Raw genomic sequence first — 17210 nt, forward strand, 5'->3', positions numbered from 1 at the left:
GACATCTGTCTCCTTTCTCCGTCCGTCTCTGCATTTCAAATAAAAATAAATCTTTTCTTTTTTTAGATTTACTTATTTTTATTGGAAAGTTAGATATATAGATAGGAGAGATAGGAAGATCTTCCGTCCAATGATTCATTCCTCAAGTGAGTGCAACGGCCGGTACTGCGCCTATCCAAAGCCAGGAGCCAGGAACTTCCTTCCGGATCTCCCATAGAGGAGCAGGGTCCCAAACAGGGAGCTGGATGGGAAGTGGAGCTTCCAGGATTAGAACTGGCGCGTTTAAGGCAAGGACCTTAACCATTACGCTATTGCGCTGGGCCCAAGTCTCAGTATTTTTATGCAGTTTTTCTGACTCACCAGGCTAGAACTGGGGCCCATATGTGATGCCAGTGCTGTAAGAAGGGGCGTTAGTCTGTTAAGCCCCGGTGCTTGCCCTTGTCATTCAGCTTTTTGAATCGATCTTCCAAGCACCAGTAAACGTTTCTGAGCTCTCTCCTCCCCAAGGAAGCCGAGCTAAGTGATCCCGTGAACCTTGGGGATATTAAATCAAGCCTTTGAGTCCCTCTGGCCAGTCAACTAGCAAGACTCTTCTCCATGGCCAGGCTGAGATATTTATTTGAAAAAAAAAAATTGAAAACACAGAAGCACTGTATTATATATACAAAGAGAAAGGTCCAACCACCGTAATAAAAGTTTTGTCAGAAGAAAGTGAAGGCCAGTGGCTACCTGTCTGTGAAGGCAGGTGCTGGGCAAGAAGTTGAAAACCATAGGAACTCTGGGAATGGAAGAGCGAGGGGCAGAAGGTGAACACTAGAACAGAAACCAAGGTAACCCCCACCGTGCAAGCCTCAGTGGCCAAGTCCGTGTTGTCTGTGTCATCCCCGGGGATCTTATCACGCCTCCTCGGCTGGCCCCCACGAGTGGTCACCAGATCAAGTTAGGGCCTTTAAGCCTGAGGTAGTTGAGGGTCACTTGAAAGACAAATCTAGAAAAATCTACTCTCTGAACTGGTGTCCACCCAAGTGTTCCACGGTGTCTCGGCTGCTGGGGTTGGGGGGCAGGCAGGCGGTGGGTGGCTGCCCCCCATGTCTGGTCCAGCTGTGACATCAAAGGACATAGTAGCACATGCCTGGCCCTGCTCACGGGGCCAAGGTTAGGTGAAGAAAGGGTGCCACCCCGCTGGCGAGCTGTTGGGGCTGAAGGCTGAGCCCGGGAAGCAGGCAGGGCTTCCAGAGACTTGGAGAGGTCACAGAAGGGGGTGGAGCGCTGAGCAGATAGTTCTCAATAGAGCAGCTTGAGGTGGAGCCAGTGGACCCTGGTCTTGCACCAAGCAACTAGCCAAAGGGTGGAAGTTTGCCAGGGTGCAGCTGGCAGCCAGCTGCCCCTCCTCTGCCTCCTTAGGCACAAAAGGCCAAGGTAGGTGGATCTGACACAACTTGCACCTGCCATCCCTGCATCACCTGGCATAAACCCCCACCAAAGTTGGTCTTCCTCCCCTCCTTGCCATACACACACACACAGCTATCCTTGCTCTAACAGAATAAAAAGTAACATGGTTTTTTAACTAAACTGTGAATTCTGTTGTTGCCCTCTTTTGTCACGACCCGTGCATGCCTTCGGTCACCAACGATGAGAGGCGTGAACTTTCTTCAGTCACCGTCCCTGCCTGGGGACCCGATGATAAAGCTGTTACATTTCTAGTTCCTACCATGCCATCTTCTGTTGTCATTCCAGGGATCCCACACGAATGATTACATGGGCAGTTTAGACACCAGCCAAGGCCCAGATGCTTGCATTCTGGGTTAAGAATGGAGAGGTGTCCGTCTCCTCTGAGCTGGCCACGAAGGCCACCCCCTCCTGCTGCCTTTGTGAGCAACTGTGTCTCCTTGCTCAGGCTAAGCCCAGGAAAAGTTTACTGAAGGGTATGTATGGGGGGGAGGGGATAATCTGGCTTCTAATTGGGAGTATTATTTCTTCAGAGACTCCATCTGGTTAAGATTCAACATGTTAGGTATCTGGCCCCGATCCCTCCTCACTGGTCACCATGGCCATGACTCATGTTGTGCGTTAATTGGCACGGCCAGGCCAAGGATGCCTCACGCTTCTCCTTGAGACAGACTCAGGCGAAGCTCAAAGACTGTCCAGAGTCTACACTGTGGACGCCTCCTCAGCCTGGTCTCCAGGGTTTCCATGTGTGCACACGGTCATCGGAGTTCCTGGGAGAAAGTTCTGCGGGTGCTTCACTTAGAAAATGCAGAGAGAGAGAGAGAGAGACAGAGAAAGTGGGAGTGGGGGTGAGAGGATGGGGGCAGGGGTAATCGATTCACAGTGATCAGACAGAAGTCTCCTAATGAGTTCTGTGGCGAGACGGACCACTGTTCCAGGAGAAGCTGGCTGCGGCCAGGAGCTGCTACTACAGATGGAGAAGGAAGACGCTGTTGGTTTGTTTCTGAGCTCAGAAGGGCACTTAAATGTTGGGGTCTGTCTCGGGAGAGTGGCAAAGTGCTGGCAAGGCTGCCTGTGTGAAGGAGGCTGCCCCTGTGCTCTCTGTCCTCTATCGGGTCTGCAGGATAGCGGCGTGCTGGGGACACGTAGCTGGAAGGTTTCAGAGCTGGGGTTCCCCCTTTCTCGTTTCTAACGTTGAGGGGCAGGGAGGCAGCAGCAAGTCTGGGAGTGGCGTCCAGGGCCTCATGCTGGAGTCTTGAAGCTGATGTCATGGGACTTAATGCCAACCTTCCATGGCCACATCTGAGCTCCCGAGGGCTCCCAGTGTCTTTGACGTTGCAAGGAGGTGTAGTCATCAGTGGGCCAGCCCTGCCCCGCTCGCTGTCCAGCACAGGGGCCCCTCTGGAAGCCTGGAGCTGTCCAGGTTTGTCCATGGAACTGTCTTCCTTGGAGGGCGTTCTCACACATGCGCAGGGGCCAGGGAAGTGGCAGTCTCTTGTCCAGCTTGGGCACAGCCCCTGAAGAAGGCCTGGGTCGGGTGTGTGGCTCCGTCTACCCCCGTCACTCAGAAAGTGGACAGGGTGGTGCGGAGGCTATGGGGACTCAAGGCACTCGCTCGCTCGGTTTCGGCCTTTTGCAGGAAGCTGCCGCCGACCCTCAGCGAGGGGCCTCGGCTGGCCGGTGCATGCTGGGCAGGACACCCAGCGTGGGAGGCCGCAGGGGAGCACCGAAGGGGACGCCCGGGCGCAGCACCGTGGCTGTTGACTGCTGTGGCCTTGGGAGGGAGGCTGTGGGGATACATCCTGGGTGAATCAGAGCTCCTGGGGTCAGGTGTGAGTGTGTGTGTGGGGGTGGGTAGTGTGGTTAGGGGGACACGTGGGTGAGTGAGCAATGTGTTTGACCCGGGCGAGGCCTTGGGAGCCATGGGGGTGAGGATGGCCATGGCCATGACTGCGGGCATGGGTGTTCTCAGCCAGGACACTCCCTGCTGTTCCCGACTGATTAGGTAGACTTGGCGCCCAGTGTGTCCTGGGTTGGGATCCACCAGCCCTCAGGAGCTCGCAAGTTTGTGCAAATGATGAAACGGAAAGGACTAAGAAGAAAAAAACCAAAAAACAAAAGAAAAAAAAAAAAAAAACCAGAAAAGGCATGAGCTCTTCCTGGCCATGCCATGCCATGCCACACCACTGCTGCTGCCACATCATCGAGGTCCAGGAGGACACCAGCCACTGTGGGGTTTGAACTCCGACCACAGTGGGGGCCCACGTGACCACCTCTTGTTCCCTGGCTGCCTTGGACAGTGGGGGAGCAGGGAGAGAAAGAAGAGGGTGCAGGGAGCCTTTTGAGGGACAGGGAGCAGACGTGGACTGGGGACAAGGGACAATGACACCCACACCCACACAGAGATGGGTCACAGGATTTACGCTCTGACGGATGGGGCACTGTGCAGGTCTAGGCTTTCTCGCTCCCGGCTTCTTGTAGGGAAGGTGGAGTTGCTTCCGATTCTAAAAGGACAGAGACAGATGATGTCGTATAACACTGCCTGTGTGGATGATAGCTTAGCTAAAGCTGCTTTCCAGATTTGGTCAAGTCCAATGAAAGCCAAGAAATTCTTGGACGTGTGGACAAGCAGCGTATGTGTATACACACACACACACACACAGAGAGCCTCTGGCTGATGGCAGGTGTAATAATCCACTCTAAGCCAAGCCTTTTGATTGGGTCCCGGGTGGCTTGAGACTGGCACAACTTTGTAATTCACCTGCCCATCCTTTAGACACATCACTGCTGCCTGCTACTCAGTCACAACTCAACTCCATGCTGGCCAGACAGCAGCCTTCCCCGGCAATGGCCAGGGTTGGGCGAGAGAACCAGCCAGGTGAACCAGGCCTTTGGGGGGAGCCCATGTAGTGGGGTGAAGGGCAAATCCATCACACGCTATCTATCTAGGTCTCACAGGTGACAGTGACAACTTTTGCCTTCCTCTTCATCTACCCAACAGCAACCCGTGGGTCCCTGGCTCTGTTCTGTTGGCAAAGTGCCTGGCCATGCCACTTCCTCTCCTGGCTGCAAGCTGAGCTGGCCCTTGGGGTCACCTTACCTTCTTCCCAGCCTTCAGTGACCCCTGCAAGTTCATAGTGCTTTTTCCGCAGCTCTCCCAGCCTCTGGCGTTCCTTCTGCAAGTCATTTTCTAGCTCCAGCACCCTGACCTGTTGGAGGGGAGGGGAAAGCGGAGATAGAATGTTCTATACATCAGCTCTCTGATGCTTTTACAAGGTCAAACCTAGGAGGTGACCAGCTCCTGGAACCTCCCAAATGCTGAGCTTTAGAAATCCTTTCTCTTTGTGGTGTCAGTTGCTCAGGCGTTTTGTCATTAATACAAAACAAGCTGACTGAGGTATGCCAAGGATGATGCAAATGGGACGGAGACATGAAATGGGCCTGAGACACAGACATCGTCAGGGCCCACAGGCCAGGTGTGAGGAGGTGATGGGGGTGTAGGCTGGGGAGAAGTACCTGCTGCTGCTTTCAGACAGGTAGTATTTAAAGCCAAGAGTGTTTGAAATGCCTATATCTCAAGTCAGCATGTTGGGTTTTTCCATTTTCCATCCAGCTTCCCGCCCTGCCCTAGGAGACAGCAGGCAATGGCTCAAGTACTTAGGTGAGACCTGGATGGAGTATCCTGGTTCCTGGCCTTAGCCCAGCACAGCCCTGGCTATTACGGACATTTGCAGCAGGGTAGTAAACAGGGAAGAACTCTGTCTCTTTGCTTTTCCAATCCCACTAAGTTCTTGGCTTGCTGGGATATCTTGATGACACTTAGAGCCCTGCTAGGACCCAGTCCTTTACCCAGCCTTCCACAATCAGTCCTGAGCTGCTGGGTGTTCTGGGCTCATCCCGGACCAAGGTCTCTCTCTCTCTCTCTGGCTTCCCTCACAAGAATCAGACTGGGGGCCTACGTCTAAGCCCTGGAGACCAGTAAGACCTCGAGGTGCACAGTCCTCACCTGTGAGTCCATCTCCTGGCGTTTGATTTGCGTCAGCGTCATGCAGGAGAAGTCCATGCTGTCTGCGAGGGGACAAAGGAGAAGACCTTGACCCAGAGTGTCCCGGGCAAGGGACCCGGCGGGAAGGAAGGAGGGAGTCAGAGCAGGGGTGGGGGTGTGGAAAGGGAGAGGCGGCTCCTCAAGTTGGTGTAGCTGTTTCTCTGGAGGGGGAACAGTGGGTGAGCCTACCTATTTCCTCGATTTGGGATTTGCCAGCGATGGTGGAGGCCACGACCCCAGCGGTAGCCTGGTTCACTCCCCGAGATGCCTGCTGCAGCTTGGCAAGGTTGGGGCTGTCCTTGTCGGCTTTTACCTGCCAGGATAGAGCAGACTTGGGTCTCCTGCCCTGGCCAGGGCAGCAACAGGGACGGAGGTGCTGTATTGGGTGGCTCTCGACAACCACGTGGGTTACCCACCAACATCTCAGACATGGCTGCCTATGGGATCAGCTCCTGGCATGTCTATAACCAAACCAACAGTCCTGGCTCATCTGCTGGGAGGTCCCCCCAATTTCAGCAGCGCTCTTTGCTCATCTGGAGCAGAGCACGAAAGGGCACTTGTCGTTGTCATTGGGGTGCAGTGTGGCTGTGGGCTTTGCTGGAGGCCACTGTTCAAGTTCCGAGACTCAGGAGGGAGGGGTAGATGCAGGCTGTGCAAGGGGAGCCAGGTTAGGTGACCTGGGGACCCAGCTCCACGAATCCCAACTGGTGAGGACGCTCTTTTCATGACGTCAATGTATGAGAAGACTTTTTTTTTTTTTAAATCCGGACCCAACCATCTTGTTGTCACTAGAAGTCCAATACGCTATCCATTGCGCCACAGAGCCACCTGACCCAACCATCTTGACCCTTGGCATCAGCTGGGCTGTCCCAGGTTACCCCAGCTCTTAGAGTCCAACACAAGGTCCTACCTTGGATGCAGCGACCAGCTGGGCTGTGCTAGCAGCAATTTCACGTGAACACACCATGAGCTCCTCAAATTTTCCTTTGCCTTGTACCACGAGATCGGCTGCATCCCTGACAGAAAAGGACACGGACAAGGTCAGACAAGTCATGAGCCAGTCCAGAACAAGATCATAACAGATCCCAATCTGAACAAGGTGTCATAGGCAGGTCATGACCTTGCTCCTGGGCCAGGTCACACACAGACCCCACTTTTATTTATTTAAAATTATTATTTTATTTTAAAATTATTATTTTATTTTATATTATTATTTTATTTTGATAACCTTTATATAGTTCATTAGGGCACAAAGGGGCAAGGGCTATAGGAAAGTGGGTAAGACCATTGTTTCCACATTCTTTCTTTTTTTCTGTATCTGGGGTAAGGGTGGAGGTAAAGGGAGAAGCCCCACCCAGCCTCCCACTCATCCCAGGGTCTCTGAGGTGGGGCTTGTTCCAAGGGAACTCTTCAAGTGGTAGACCCCACTTTTAGACCCTCCTGACGTCCCTGGAAGGTGACAACGCCTGTAGCATCTATGTCGCTGCAGCTTGGCTCTGGGACTTACAGACCTACTGACTTCCTTAGCAATTGTCCCTTTCTGGGGACTATACGGGGACGATGTCCCCCATAGCCACACCCTGGGGTGGGTGAAGGGAAGTGGGGTGAGGAAGGGGACCCCTTACACCATGACGGTGGCTCCCCAGCCTACAGCCTTGGAGGCGGAGATGAGACCTTCCGTCCAGCGGGAGTTCTTGGCGTAGAATTCCTTTGGGGAGGCGGTACCCTGGGAGGTGACAGGGAGGGGGCGATGGTCACCTTTCCCGGAGGGCTCTGGTCAAACCACAACATGAGCTCTCCCAGGAACTCTCAGGGGTCATGGGCACAACCAGCCCATTGCACAGCGGAGAAAGCGGCAGACATGCTGCCCCCGAGGTCGCACTCCAACTATAGGGCAGTCCATCCTAGGATTCTCCCTAAGCTTGGCAGCATTTTCTTTCTCTTAAAATATTTATTTAGAATGTAGTTATACACACACACACACACACACACACACACACAGGTATTCCACCCACTGTGTCACACCCTAAAATGGTGACAATGATGGCTGGTCTGAAGCCAGGAGCTGCTTCAGTACAGGAAGCCCAAGTCCTTGGGCCATCCTCCACTGTTCCCTCAGGCACATTAGCAGGGAGCTGGATCGGAGGTGGAGCAGCCAGGATTTGAACCACTGGCCCATACGGGATAGTGTTGTTGTGGGTTGCAGCTTTTCTTGCTACACCACAGCACTGGCCCAGGTTGGCAGTGTTTCTACTCCCCTAAAGCCTTCCCATAGTTAAGTCCTCCTTTTCTGGGCACTCCCCAAACTGTGTATTTAACAAATCCCTGTTCCACATTATTTTGGGGGGAGAATAAAACATACAGTAGGACAACTGCTTGCACTATCATTTGCACTGCATGTGGTATAAGCCACTGAGAAAAGATTTCAAGTTTATATGAGGCGATTGGCTTTGTGGAGCGACAGGTTAAGCTGTCGCCTGCAGCGCTCACATCCTGTTCTGCACACCCACGTGGGAGACCTGGATGGAGTTCTAGAATTCTGGCCTTGTCCTGACTCAACCCTGGCTGTTGAGGCCATTTAGGGAGGGAACCAGCAAAACAGAAGATTTCTTTCTCTCTCTTTCCCCATTTCTCTCCCTCTCTCTGTCACTCTGTTTTTCAAAAAATTTTTTTTTTCTTTCAATAATGGGCTGCTCAGCTGTGGTCATAGCGTGGTCCACTGGCCCCTGGGGAGTTAGTGGAGCTCAGTAGACCTGACAAGTGACAGAGGCAAAGGGCAGCTCATCCGTGGTGGGTGCCCAGGACCAGACACTATCTCTGCCAGAGCCTAGGGACATGGAGGGGACTCTCACGATCCGGGTGGGGCCTATACCCAATGTCCGTGGTTCCCACAGGCGGGTCCAGCCTGCGTGGGCTTACCCGGCCACTCTCCACGATCTCTCTCTGGAGGTCCTTTGAGGCCACAATCAGGACCTGGATGGCTTGCATGAGGCTGGTACAGGAGCCGAGGATCCTGCAGGGTGTGGGGTGGGGAGCAAAGGAGGTGGTCAGGGCTGCCAACACCCAGAGCCAGTGCTGTCGAATGTGATGGCGACCTCACTGTCACTATGGACACTGTCACCAGATGGTCACCCAGCCCTGGTCCTTCCCGGGTTCTGCTCTGACCCCCTGGGCGTGTGTGCACAGGACACAGCCCCAGGTCCAGAATATAGCTTATGCCCAAGCAGGTGCCACTGTGGCACAGACTAACCTCTCGTTCACCTCCAACTTGACCCCCGTGTCTCCCGCGCGGGATTTGCTGAGCATTTCCTGTTTGAAAAATACAACGAAACATAAAACGGTTTTCAAAATGCACTGAGAGGCCTGTATCTGTGTGGATGCATCAGGCAGGGGCGGCAGGTGGTAGTCTCTGCAGCCTCACTCCCTGGGCTTGTATGCCCAGTAGGAACCCCGACAGCTACAACCTGGTGGGGTCCCAGAGACAGCGATGTCTCGGGTCTTCTCGCCCCCCCAAAGGAGCACCCTGGGGCCTTTCCAGTGGTGACCACTGAGCCTTCTAGGCATGACCCACCATCATTGATGAGGGGCGTAGGGAAAATCAGAGGTGTGCACGGCCATGTTGGACCCTAGTGCCAGGCCTCTGGGGTGGGGTATGGCTGCCGCTACCACTGTGGAAGCAGCATCAGGATGGCATCCAAGTGAAGCCATTTTAGTGGCAGGGCCGGGGCTAAGACGGGGACTCCGAGCATGCCAACATCAGGAGGGGCTGATCCTGAGACCACTTATCTCCTTCTCTGAGGGTCCTTCCCTTTCCAGCCCCCTGAGAGGTGCTGCTGAGTTTGGGATTTGGTCTCATTTCTGGGGTTAGTGGGCAGTAAAGTGTAGGGGGTTGTCCTTAGCCTTGATAAATGACTGGGACAGGTGCAATGGGGTGTGTGGCCGCCCAAGCATAGCTCTAAGAACTGGTGGCAGTGTGCCAACCCCCACCCTGGCAGCCTACCTCTATTCTAGCCGTGGCTGCCTCAATGGCAGCGGAAGTGGTGGCCATCTCCTTGTCCACCAGGTCCCCGAGTTCCTCCTGCTTGATGTCCAGGCCCCTGGGGAGGAGCTCCTGTCAAGAGATTCACAAAGGTGGAATTGACCACTTGACCATCTGGCCCGGCCCTGTTGGTGCACCTGTTGCCCTTACAGGATGGCAAGCAGGAAAGGAGGAAGGCCCACATCACTCCTCGTCCTGCCCTCCTGGTTGCAGGAAGCCAAACCCTAACCCTCACCATAGCCTTAACCCTACCTCACTGCCTAACCTTGCCAGGTCACTGAGCCACAGCTGCTGGGACCCTAACCCCACATGTGTACCATGTTGGCTGCATTTGCTCCATGGAAAGCACTTTTAACAACTTGATCAAATACAGACAATGTTGTTTCCAGTAAGTTACTGCTCTGGCAGCATAGGTGAGGAGCTGTACTGCTGGTGCAGGCCACAGTGTGGTATTTGAACTTGGGTCTGATGGATGGCAAAGCTCATAGATTTAAAGATTTATTTTTTATTATTTTTTCATTGGAAAGGCGGATATACAGAGAGGAGAGACAGAGAGGAAGATCTTCCATCCGATGATTCACTCCCCAAGTGAGCGCAACGGGCCGATACTATGCCGATCCAAAGCCAGGAGCCTCTTCCGGGTCTCCCACGCGGGTGCAGGTTCCCAAAGCTTTAGGCCGTCCTCCACTGCTTTCCCAGGCCACAGGCAGGGAGCTGGAAGGGAAGCGGGGCTGCCGGGACTAGAACCGGCGCCCATATGGGATCCCGGGCGTGCAAGGCGAGGACCTTTAACCACTTGCGCCACCGCGCCGGGCCCAAAGCTCATAGATTTAAAAAAAAATGTTTTGGGCCTGGTGTGGTAGTCTAGTGGCTAAAGTCCTTGCCTTACACGTACTGAGATCCCATGTGGGTGCAGATTCTAATCCTGATGGCCCCACTTCCCATCCAGCTCCCTGCTTGCGATCTGGGAAAACAGCAGAGGCTGGCTCAGGGCCTTGGGACCCTACACCCACGTGGGAGATCCAGAAGAGGCTCCTGGCTTTGTATTAGTTCAGCTCTAGCCATTGAGGCCACTTGGGTAGTGAATCAGCCTACAGAAGATTTGTCTCTTTTTCTCCCTGTATATCTGACTTTCTAATAAAAATAAACCTTAAGAAAAAAAAAGGTTTGATTTCTTTGAAAGCCAGAGTGATACAGAAAGAGATGGTTCATCTGCTGGGTCACTCCCCAGATGACTGCCACAGTTGGGGCTGCGCCAGGCTGTCAGGAGCCTCGACCTGCATCTGCGTGTCCCACATGGGAGGCAGGGGCTCAAACGTATGTGCTGTCTTCCACTGCTTTTGCAGGTGCCGAGTCTGTGCTACCTGACAGGTATTCTCAGGGCTGTGATGTGCTGCAGTGGGTTAAGCTGCTAACTGGGAGGTCAGCATCCCACACAGGCACAGGTTTGAGTCCCGGCTGCTCTGCTTCTCAGCCTGCTTCTTGCTAATGCACCTGGGCAAGCAGTGGAAGATGGTCCAAGCCCTTGGGTTCCTGCCACTCCTGTGGGGACCCAGGGTAAGATCCTGGCTCTTGGCTTCAGCCTGGCCAAGACTTGACTGTGATAGCCACATGAAAGGTTAACCAGATAGAAGATCTCTCCCTCTCTGGTTTTCCTTCCTCACTGTAACTCTGCTTTTCAAATACATAAATAAATCTTACAGAAGAGGAGAAACCATTAGTCTTATTTGTCCTTCCCATAGATTACATGTGTTGGCTGTACCTAAATGATACCTAATCCAACTCTTATTCTATAGGATGCAATCACTGCATTTTTATTGAATGATGAAGTATTTGCTTATTTCCAGTTCTAGGTGTCATCCATCTAACCAGATTAAAAAGTCCCGGGAGACAAGAAGATGGTTTTCTTACCCTTATATCACCCCCAGTGTAGTGGAAAATGCACAGCCAGCCACTTTGCAATTAACTGTAGAATTAAGCAAACTGCAAACCCCTTCAGAAAAATCTGATTTTCACACTCCTCCCTCCCTGCCCCAGCTTTACTCTTCCTAAAATCAAGTTACAGCTTTCCAAAACAATCCCTTTCCTCAGCTGAACGCACCTCGCCAATGGCCTTGATCTTGTTCAGGCAGTTCCTCATGGCTGTGGGATCAGCGCTGTCAAGTGTTCCCTCCGCCTCTAGGGCGCCCAGGTACAGGAGGGTCTCCTTGCCATACTGTTTGCAGGCCTCGGTCAGCGCTGCAGGTGCAAGGAGATGGCGGTGTTGAGGGGTCACCTGCCACCCTCCTTTCTAACCTCCCCATGTCTGGTACACTCACAGTCAGCAGGTTCTGGCGGGGCGCGGAGGCAAGTGGTGCTACCGTGGGTGATGGTGTCGCTGGTCAAGTGTGCCAGCAGGGTGATGGAGTGCAGGAACCCACTGATATCTGCCAGGAGTTGAGAGAAGAGCTGCCATTATTTCTGCATCTGGACCCTGCCTGGCTGTCACTCATGCGTCACAGCCCATCCCTTCCTCCTCCTCCCTCACCTTCTGGGCAGGCCAGATACTGGCTCCGGCTTTTTTCCAGCTCTTCAGAGCAGCTGCAAGCAGACTTGACCGTGGACAGAAGGTGCTCTGGAAAGACAGGGTAGAGTCAGAGCCAGGGTCCTGTGGTTGGTGGAGCTGCCCCAGGTGGGAGGTGCTGACCTAATGAATTGTTTTTATTCCACAGGGAATTGTTTTTATTCGAGACTGGGACGGAATGTGGCTAACTCCATGGATGCTTCGATCAGGTCAGTCTGCTGCGTGGGTCTGCCTGTGGCCCACAGCCTCACTGCTCACGACTGCCCATGGCAGGACACCTGGGCTTCCCTGGGAAGTCCATTACTACCCTGGAACTCAGACCCTTGGCTCCCCTCAGCCTGCTCCCGCACCCCTGCTCTCTGCACACAGGTCAAACCCTGCGCGCTGTGCCCCTGTCTATAGGCGCTGAAGTCCCACTTGCCCTGCCCAGGTACGACCTGCTGTGGTGCCACTGCATGCCACTGTGCTGTATTATGTCTACTTCCTCATCACATAGCAGGGAATCATGGGTGACCCTCCCACTCCACCCCACTGTCCCCTCCCAACGTGGCATCGCTGTGTGGATGAGCTGGGTCAGACATTGGGCACCCTAGGAAGTACTGGTGGAGGTGAGGATTCCATTGTTTCTTCTTCTTGGTCCTGACCTTTCTCCCACACCCCCCAAGAGTTTGGAAGTGAGCCATCCCAAGCCATGTCCCCAAGTTTACAAACCCTCACAGCCTGGATGTTCTCCCACCTCCCAGTTCTTTCCATCACAGAACACTCCCGGGGTACCCGCTCACCTGCTCAGCACACCCCCATGCCTCTAGACTCACACACCCAGGATGGGGGGAAATGAACATGGCGATTTTTTTTTTCAGCCTCTCTCGGTGATTGTGTATTTGAGCTGCCTCCCTGCCGAGGTGTGCCTCTGCTCACACCTGGATGAGGGTACCTGCAGACCCGGCGCAGCTGACGAGCGTGGGTTCCTCGAGTTGGCTCAAGGCCTCCTGGATCACCTGCTCGGCAGCCTTCCGCGACCCTTCCAGAAGCATCCTCCGTTGGTCCTTGGCAAAATGGCACACGGCTTCCTGGGAAGGGATCCCCAGGCAGGTGACAGCTTGCTACAACCCCCACCCACCCAGGGAGTCCTGAATGGGGCTCCCTGTGACCCACCCTGAGCTGCACCTGTTGCTGAATAGTCCCAGGCTTTAACCTGAGGTCACCAGCTGCATGCTGCTCACCACCAGGAGGCCATGGGGCTGGGCCGTGATTACCCTGGGAGACAATGCCAGGGGCCGCCCTTGCTTTCTTCTTCTTGGCTTTATGGGTGAGGCAAAAGCAGCAGCCTGGCACTTGGAGTGTGGCTCATTGAATGCGCTAGGCCTCTAACCCTTCACTTCCATCCCCTTTTCTCCTGCCTCCACGTGGACCCTGAGTCCTATTGGGTGTGAGTTTGCACGGGGCTTAGAGGGTCTGGATGCCCACCACTTGCCTTTGCACTGGCCAGTTGGAGCTGGGTTTTTTCCAGCTGTTCCCTTAGTGCAGAGAATTCCTCCTCCCGCTGCATGGCGGCGCTTGCCAAGCTGTCCCGCTCCTCCTGCAGGTCTGCAATCTGCCCTACCCATTTGGCTTCTGACTGCAGTAGTGGGGAGAAAGAGGAAAAAGAAGGTGATGCTGGGGGACGGGGCAGAGCTGTACCCTCCCTAGAGCTCCAAACCCCACGCCCGGCTTGCAGAGGCCAGGAGCAGGTGCTGTCTCCCTGACCTTCCCCACTAGGGAGGTGTGATCCCAGCTGGGGGAAGTGTAGCTGCTCACCTGGGCTGCAGCCTCTAGGCTGCCTTGGAGGACTTGCAGCTCTTGCTTGCTGGTGGTGAGTTCCTGCTTCAAGTTCTCCAGAAGTTCCTGTTGCTCTTGCGTCTGAAGGAAGAAAAGTGGGAGGCCAGTGTCACAGGCATGCGAAAAACAGGTGCAAAAAGTCCCCTTGAGCATGGGGCCGGTTTGTGTCCTGGCTGTTCCACTTCCCATCCAGCTCCCTGCTTGTGGCCTGGGAGAGCAGTGGAGGATGGCCCAGGGCCTCGGGCTCCTGCAGCCACAGTGGGAGAAGTTCCTGGCTTCAGAATGGCTTAGTTCTGGACATTGTGACCATTAGGGAAGTGATCCTCCATCAACTGGTTCATCCCCCAAACATTCACAAAAGCCAGGAGCCTGAAACTCCACTGGAGCATCCTAGATGGGGTCAAAACACTTGAACCACCCTCTCTTGCTGCATCTCAGGATGAACTGCCAGGATTGGAAGTGGAGGAGCCAGGACTTGAACCAGTGCCTGGTGTGGGATGCAGCTTACCCTGCAGCTAAGCCATGCCCATCTGGTGACAGATGTACGTTTGATTCTGGATCAGAGACAAGTGCGACAGGTGCTCTGCCGAGTGTACGGCTTTCGCGGTGTCCTCGCCCAGCCTCCACCCTGCCCCGTCCCTACTGGCCACACGTCTATAGGTCACACAACCCTTCCGTTGCTGTCCATGTGTTTTATTCTTCTGCTTCAGCTCCCCTTGACACTCACTTCACCCATGGTTCCCCTCATGCCTTCCTGACCCCTAACTCGCGTGTGCACCTGCTGCTGGGTTCCAGGTACTCTTTTGGCCTGTGCCGGAGGAGGCGACAGAGGTCTTTGTGCCAGGCAGTGCCTGTGAACTGCTTCCAGTGGGTAACTCCCCTCGATGGGTTTCTCCTGCCACTCACCTTCTGCTGGGTCTGGTCACTGACGCGCTCAAAGGAATCCTCCAGTTCCTTCTTCTCTCGTTCCAGATCCACCTGTGCTTGTCTGGCCACAGACACCTGTTTGGTCACCTCTGCATTCTGGAAGAAGACAGCAGTATCTAGGATGGGATTCTCTCTGACGTAAAGGATACGTTGCTTCTCGAACAGGCAGCCTGCGTGTATGCCCCCCGGAGTCACACACAGGAATCACTTTCATTCTTAGAAGAAAGCTGGGATCACGTGCCAAAATTGTGATTCTTGAGTCTGGGAGTCTGTTAGGAAAATTCTAGGGACAGGGACTGACAATGTGGCAGAGAGTTAAACTGACCTATTATGACGCTAGCATCACACGGTACAGGTTCAAGTCCCGGTTGCTCCACTTTCCATCTAGCTCCCTGCTCATGCACTTGGGAAAGCGGCAGAATACAGCCCAAGTGCTTAGCTCTCTGTACCCATGAGGGAAACCCAGAGGAAGATCTAACCTCCTGGCTTTGGCCTGGCCCAGCCCTGGCCACCGTAGCCATTTGTGAAGTAAACGAGTGAACGGAAGATCTCTTTTCCCTTTTGCACTGTAACTTTCCAATAAATAAGTAAATCTCCAAAATACATACAATGAAACAGTAAGGATGGGGGGGATGATCTGCAATGGAACTCAAGCTAGAGGGGAAGGGGTGCCACAGGAAGAATCTGGAAAAGCAGGGGTTCCTAAAAAAATGGAGGCAACCCTCGGAGGCCGGGGCTGCCACTGCTGTGGTGATGTGGGGTTGAGGGTCTGGGGTCCTACCTTACGCAGCAGGTCAGCATGATTCTGAACCAGCTCGCTGTACTTCTCCTTGAGCTTGCTGTATCGCTGCTCATTGGCCTGGGCCTTCCCTGCATGGTCAAGGGTCAAGGTGAGGGGGTACACCCTGACTAGGACCCCCTGCCAACCCCTCCACCATGCCAGGGGCTCCAGAAGATTTTTGTTTATTTGTTCGTCCCTTCTTCCCTCCCTCCCTCCCTTCCCACAATTGCACAGATCTTCTCAATCAGAAACCCCACTTAGGAGCTGGCATGGCGGCAAAGCTAGTTAAGCTGCTGCTGCCAGAGCCATCATCCCATATAAGTGCACCAGTTGGTACCCTGCCTACTCTGCTTGCTTCTTATCAAGCTTCCTGCTAATGCGCCTGGGAAGGTGCTCCCTTGGCCCCGCAGGGCTTTGTGCCCGCCCCCATGGCCGCCGCCCTGGGAAGCCTCTCACTTTCAATCTCTGTCAGGCTGCGCTGGGCTTTCTCCGTGTCCTCACGCTGCTTCTTGAGCTCGTCCAGCTCGGCCCGGAGGAACTCGCTGTCGTCGGCTGCCTGCCGCCGCAGGTGCCGCTGCTCGGCCAGCTCGGCCTCTAGCTCGCTGACACGGCCCTTCAGCTGCAGCAGGGCCCGCTGGCTCTGCAGGTGGGGGATACACACAGGTGTCCAGCACAGCCTGGGGAGGTCTCTTACTGTCCCCAGCATGCCAGCTATCAGCACCTCATGACAGCTGAGCCTTGCTTTCTGGCCATAACAGAGGAGCAGCGCAGGAAGAGCCTGGTTCCAGTTCCAGTGGCCAGGATGGGGGTAGGCAATGGCTGGGCTGCAGGAAGCACGGGAGGCCATGAGGGGTGCCTGAACTGTGGGCCTCTGGTGAGCCATGGCACTAAGGACTGTGTGGTCCTGGGTATGGCCCCAGCTACTACCACCAGGGCCAGGAGCCATTCTTCTCAGGGCCGTGTCAGAAGTGGCCTCTCTCACCGTGACCCCAAACTAGCAGTGACCCTTGCTGGAGTCTGGCTGAGCTGCTTGGGGGAGGTAGATGCCATATAAACTCATTATAGGGGTCGGTGCTGTGGCACAGCCAGTAAAGCTGCTGCTAAATCACTAGCATCCCATACAGGTGTTGGTTCGAGTACCAGCTGCTCCACTTCTGATCTAGCTCCCTGCTAACGCTCCTGGCCTGGGACCACAGTGAAAGACGGTCCAAGTGTTTGGGCCCCCTGTGATCATGGAGGGTGTAAAGAAGCTCCTGGCTCCTGGCTTCAGCTCAGTCCATCCCTGGCTGCTGTGATCAGCTTCTTCTGGCATTGGCATTCCTATTCATTAACCTGCCTTCGGCCGTGAAGGCAATCCGACATCCCCATCCTGTGTCAGGGAAGTGAGTGCTGAGGCGTACCTCTGCCTTTGTGTTTTCCAGCTGGGCCTTGAGCCCGCTGATCTCTCGGTAGAGCCGCTCGATCAAGTGGTCCCTGTGAAGAGAAGCTGAGCAAGTTAATGAGCCATGGGTAACCTCTGGGACCCCCGTGGGAGGAAGTGAACACCTGGGTGGCGGGCAGGACAGGAAAGGGGGAGAACTGAGGCTAA

At 54.4% G+C, this 17210-nt stretch overlaps 1 protein-coding gene across 4 annotated transcripts in view; it reads right to left on the reverse strand.

The window, feature by feature from the left end:
* Positions 1-2344: 2344 nt before the first annotated feature.
* LOC121151444 (huntingtin-interacting protein 1) overlaps positions 2345-17210 on the reverse strand; it is a 100812-nt gene continuing 85946 nt past the window's right edge. For 2 of the 4 annotated variants that reach the window (XM_040972819.1, XM_040972821.1), the window contains exons 13-31: positions 17023-17095; positions 16079-16262; positions 15623-15711; positions 14821-14937; positions 13894-13995; positions 13571-13714; positions 13031-13166; positions 12061-12147; positions 11852-11959; positions 11635-11771; positions 9495-9605; positions 8745-8803; positions 8414-8507; positions 7120-7220; positions 6405-6510; positions 5684-5807; positions 5456-5517; positions 4550-4658; positions 2345-3953 (exon numbers count right to left, since the gene is read on the reverse strand). In XM_040972819.1, coding sequence (XP_040828753.1) covers positions 3901-3953; positions 4550-4658; positions 5456-5517; positions 5684-5807; positions 6405-6510; positions 7120-7220; positions 8414-8507; positions 8745-8803; positions 9495-9605; positions 11635-11771; positions 11852-11959; positions 12061-12147; positions 13031-13166; positions 13571-13714; positions 13894-13995; positions 14821-14937; positions 15623-15711; positions 16079-16262; positions 17023-17095 — 1996 coding nt within the window. In that variant the 3' untranslated portion in view covers positions 2345-3900. The remainder of the gene's footprint in view (positions 3954-4549; positions 4659-5455; positions 5518-5683; positions 5808-6404; positions 6511-7119; positions 7221-8413; positions 8508-8744; positions 8804-9494; positions 9606-11634; positions 11772-11851; positions 11960-12060; positions 12148-13030; positions 13167-13570; positions 13715-13893; positions 13996-14820; positions 14938-15622; positions 15712-16078; positions 16263-17022; positions 17096-17210) is intronic. The other 2 variants (XM_040972820.1, XM_040972823.1) reach the window with 2 other exon arrangements.

Source organism: Ochotona curzoniae, unplaced genomic scaffold (assembly GCF_017591425.1).
Source record: "Ochotona curzoniae isolate NIBS_2020 unplaced genomic scaffold, NIBS_Ocur_1.0 contig_2321, whole genome shotgun sequence".
In the NCBI taxonomy this organism is placed as follows: Eukaryota; Metazoa; Chordata; class Mammalia; order Lagomorpha; family Ochotonidae; genus Ochotona; species Ochotona curzoniae.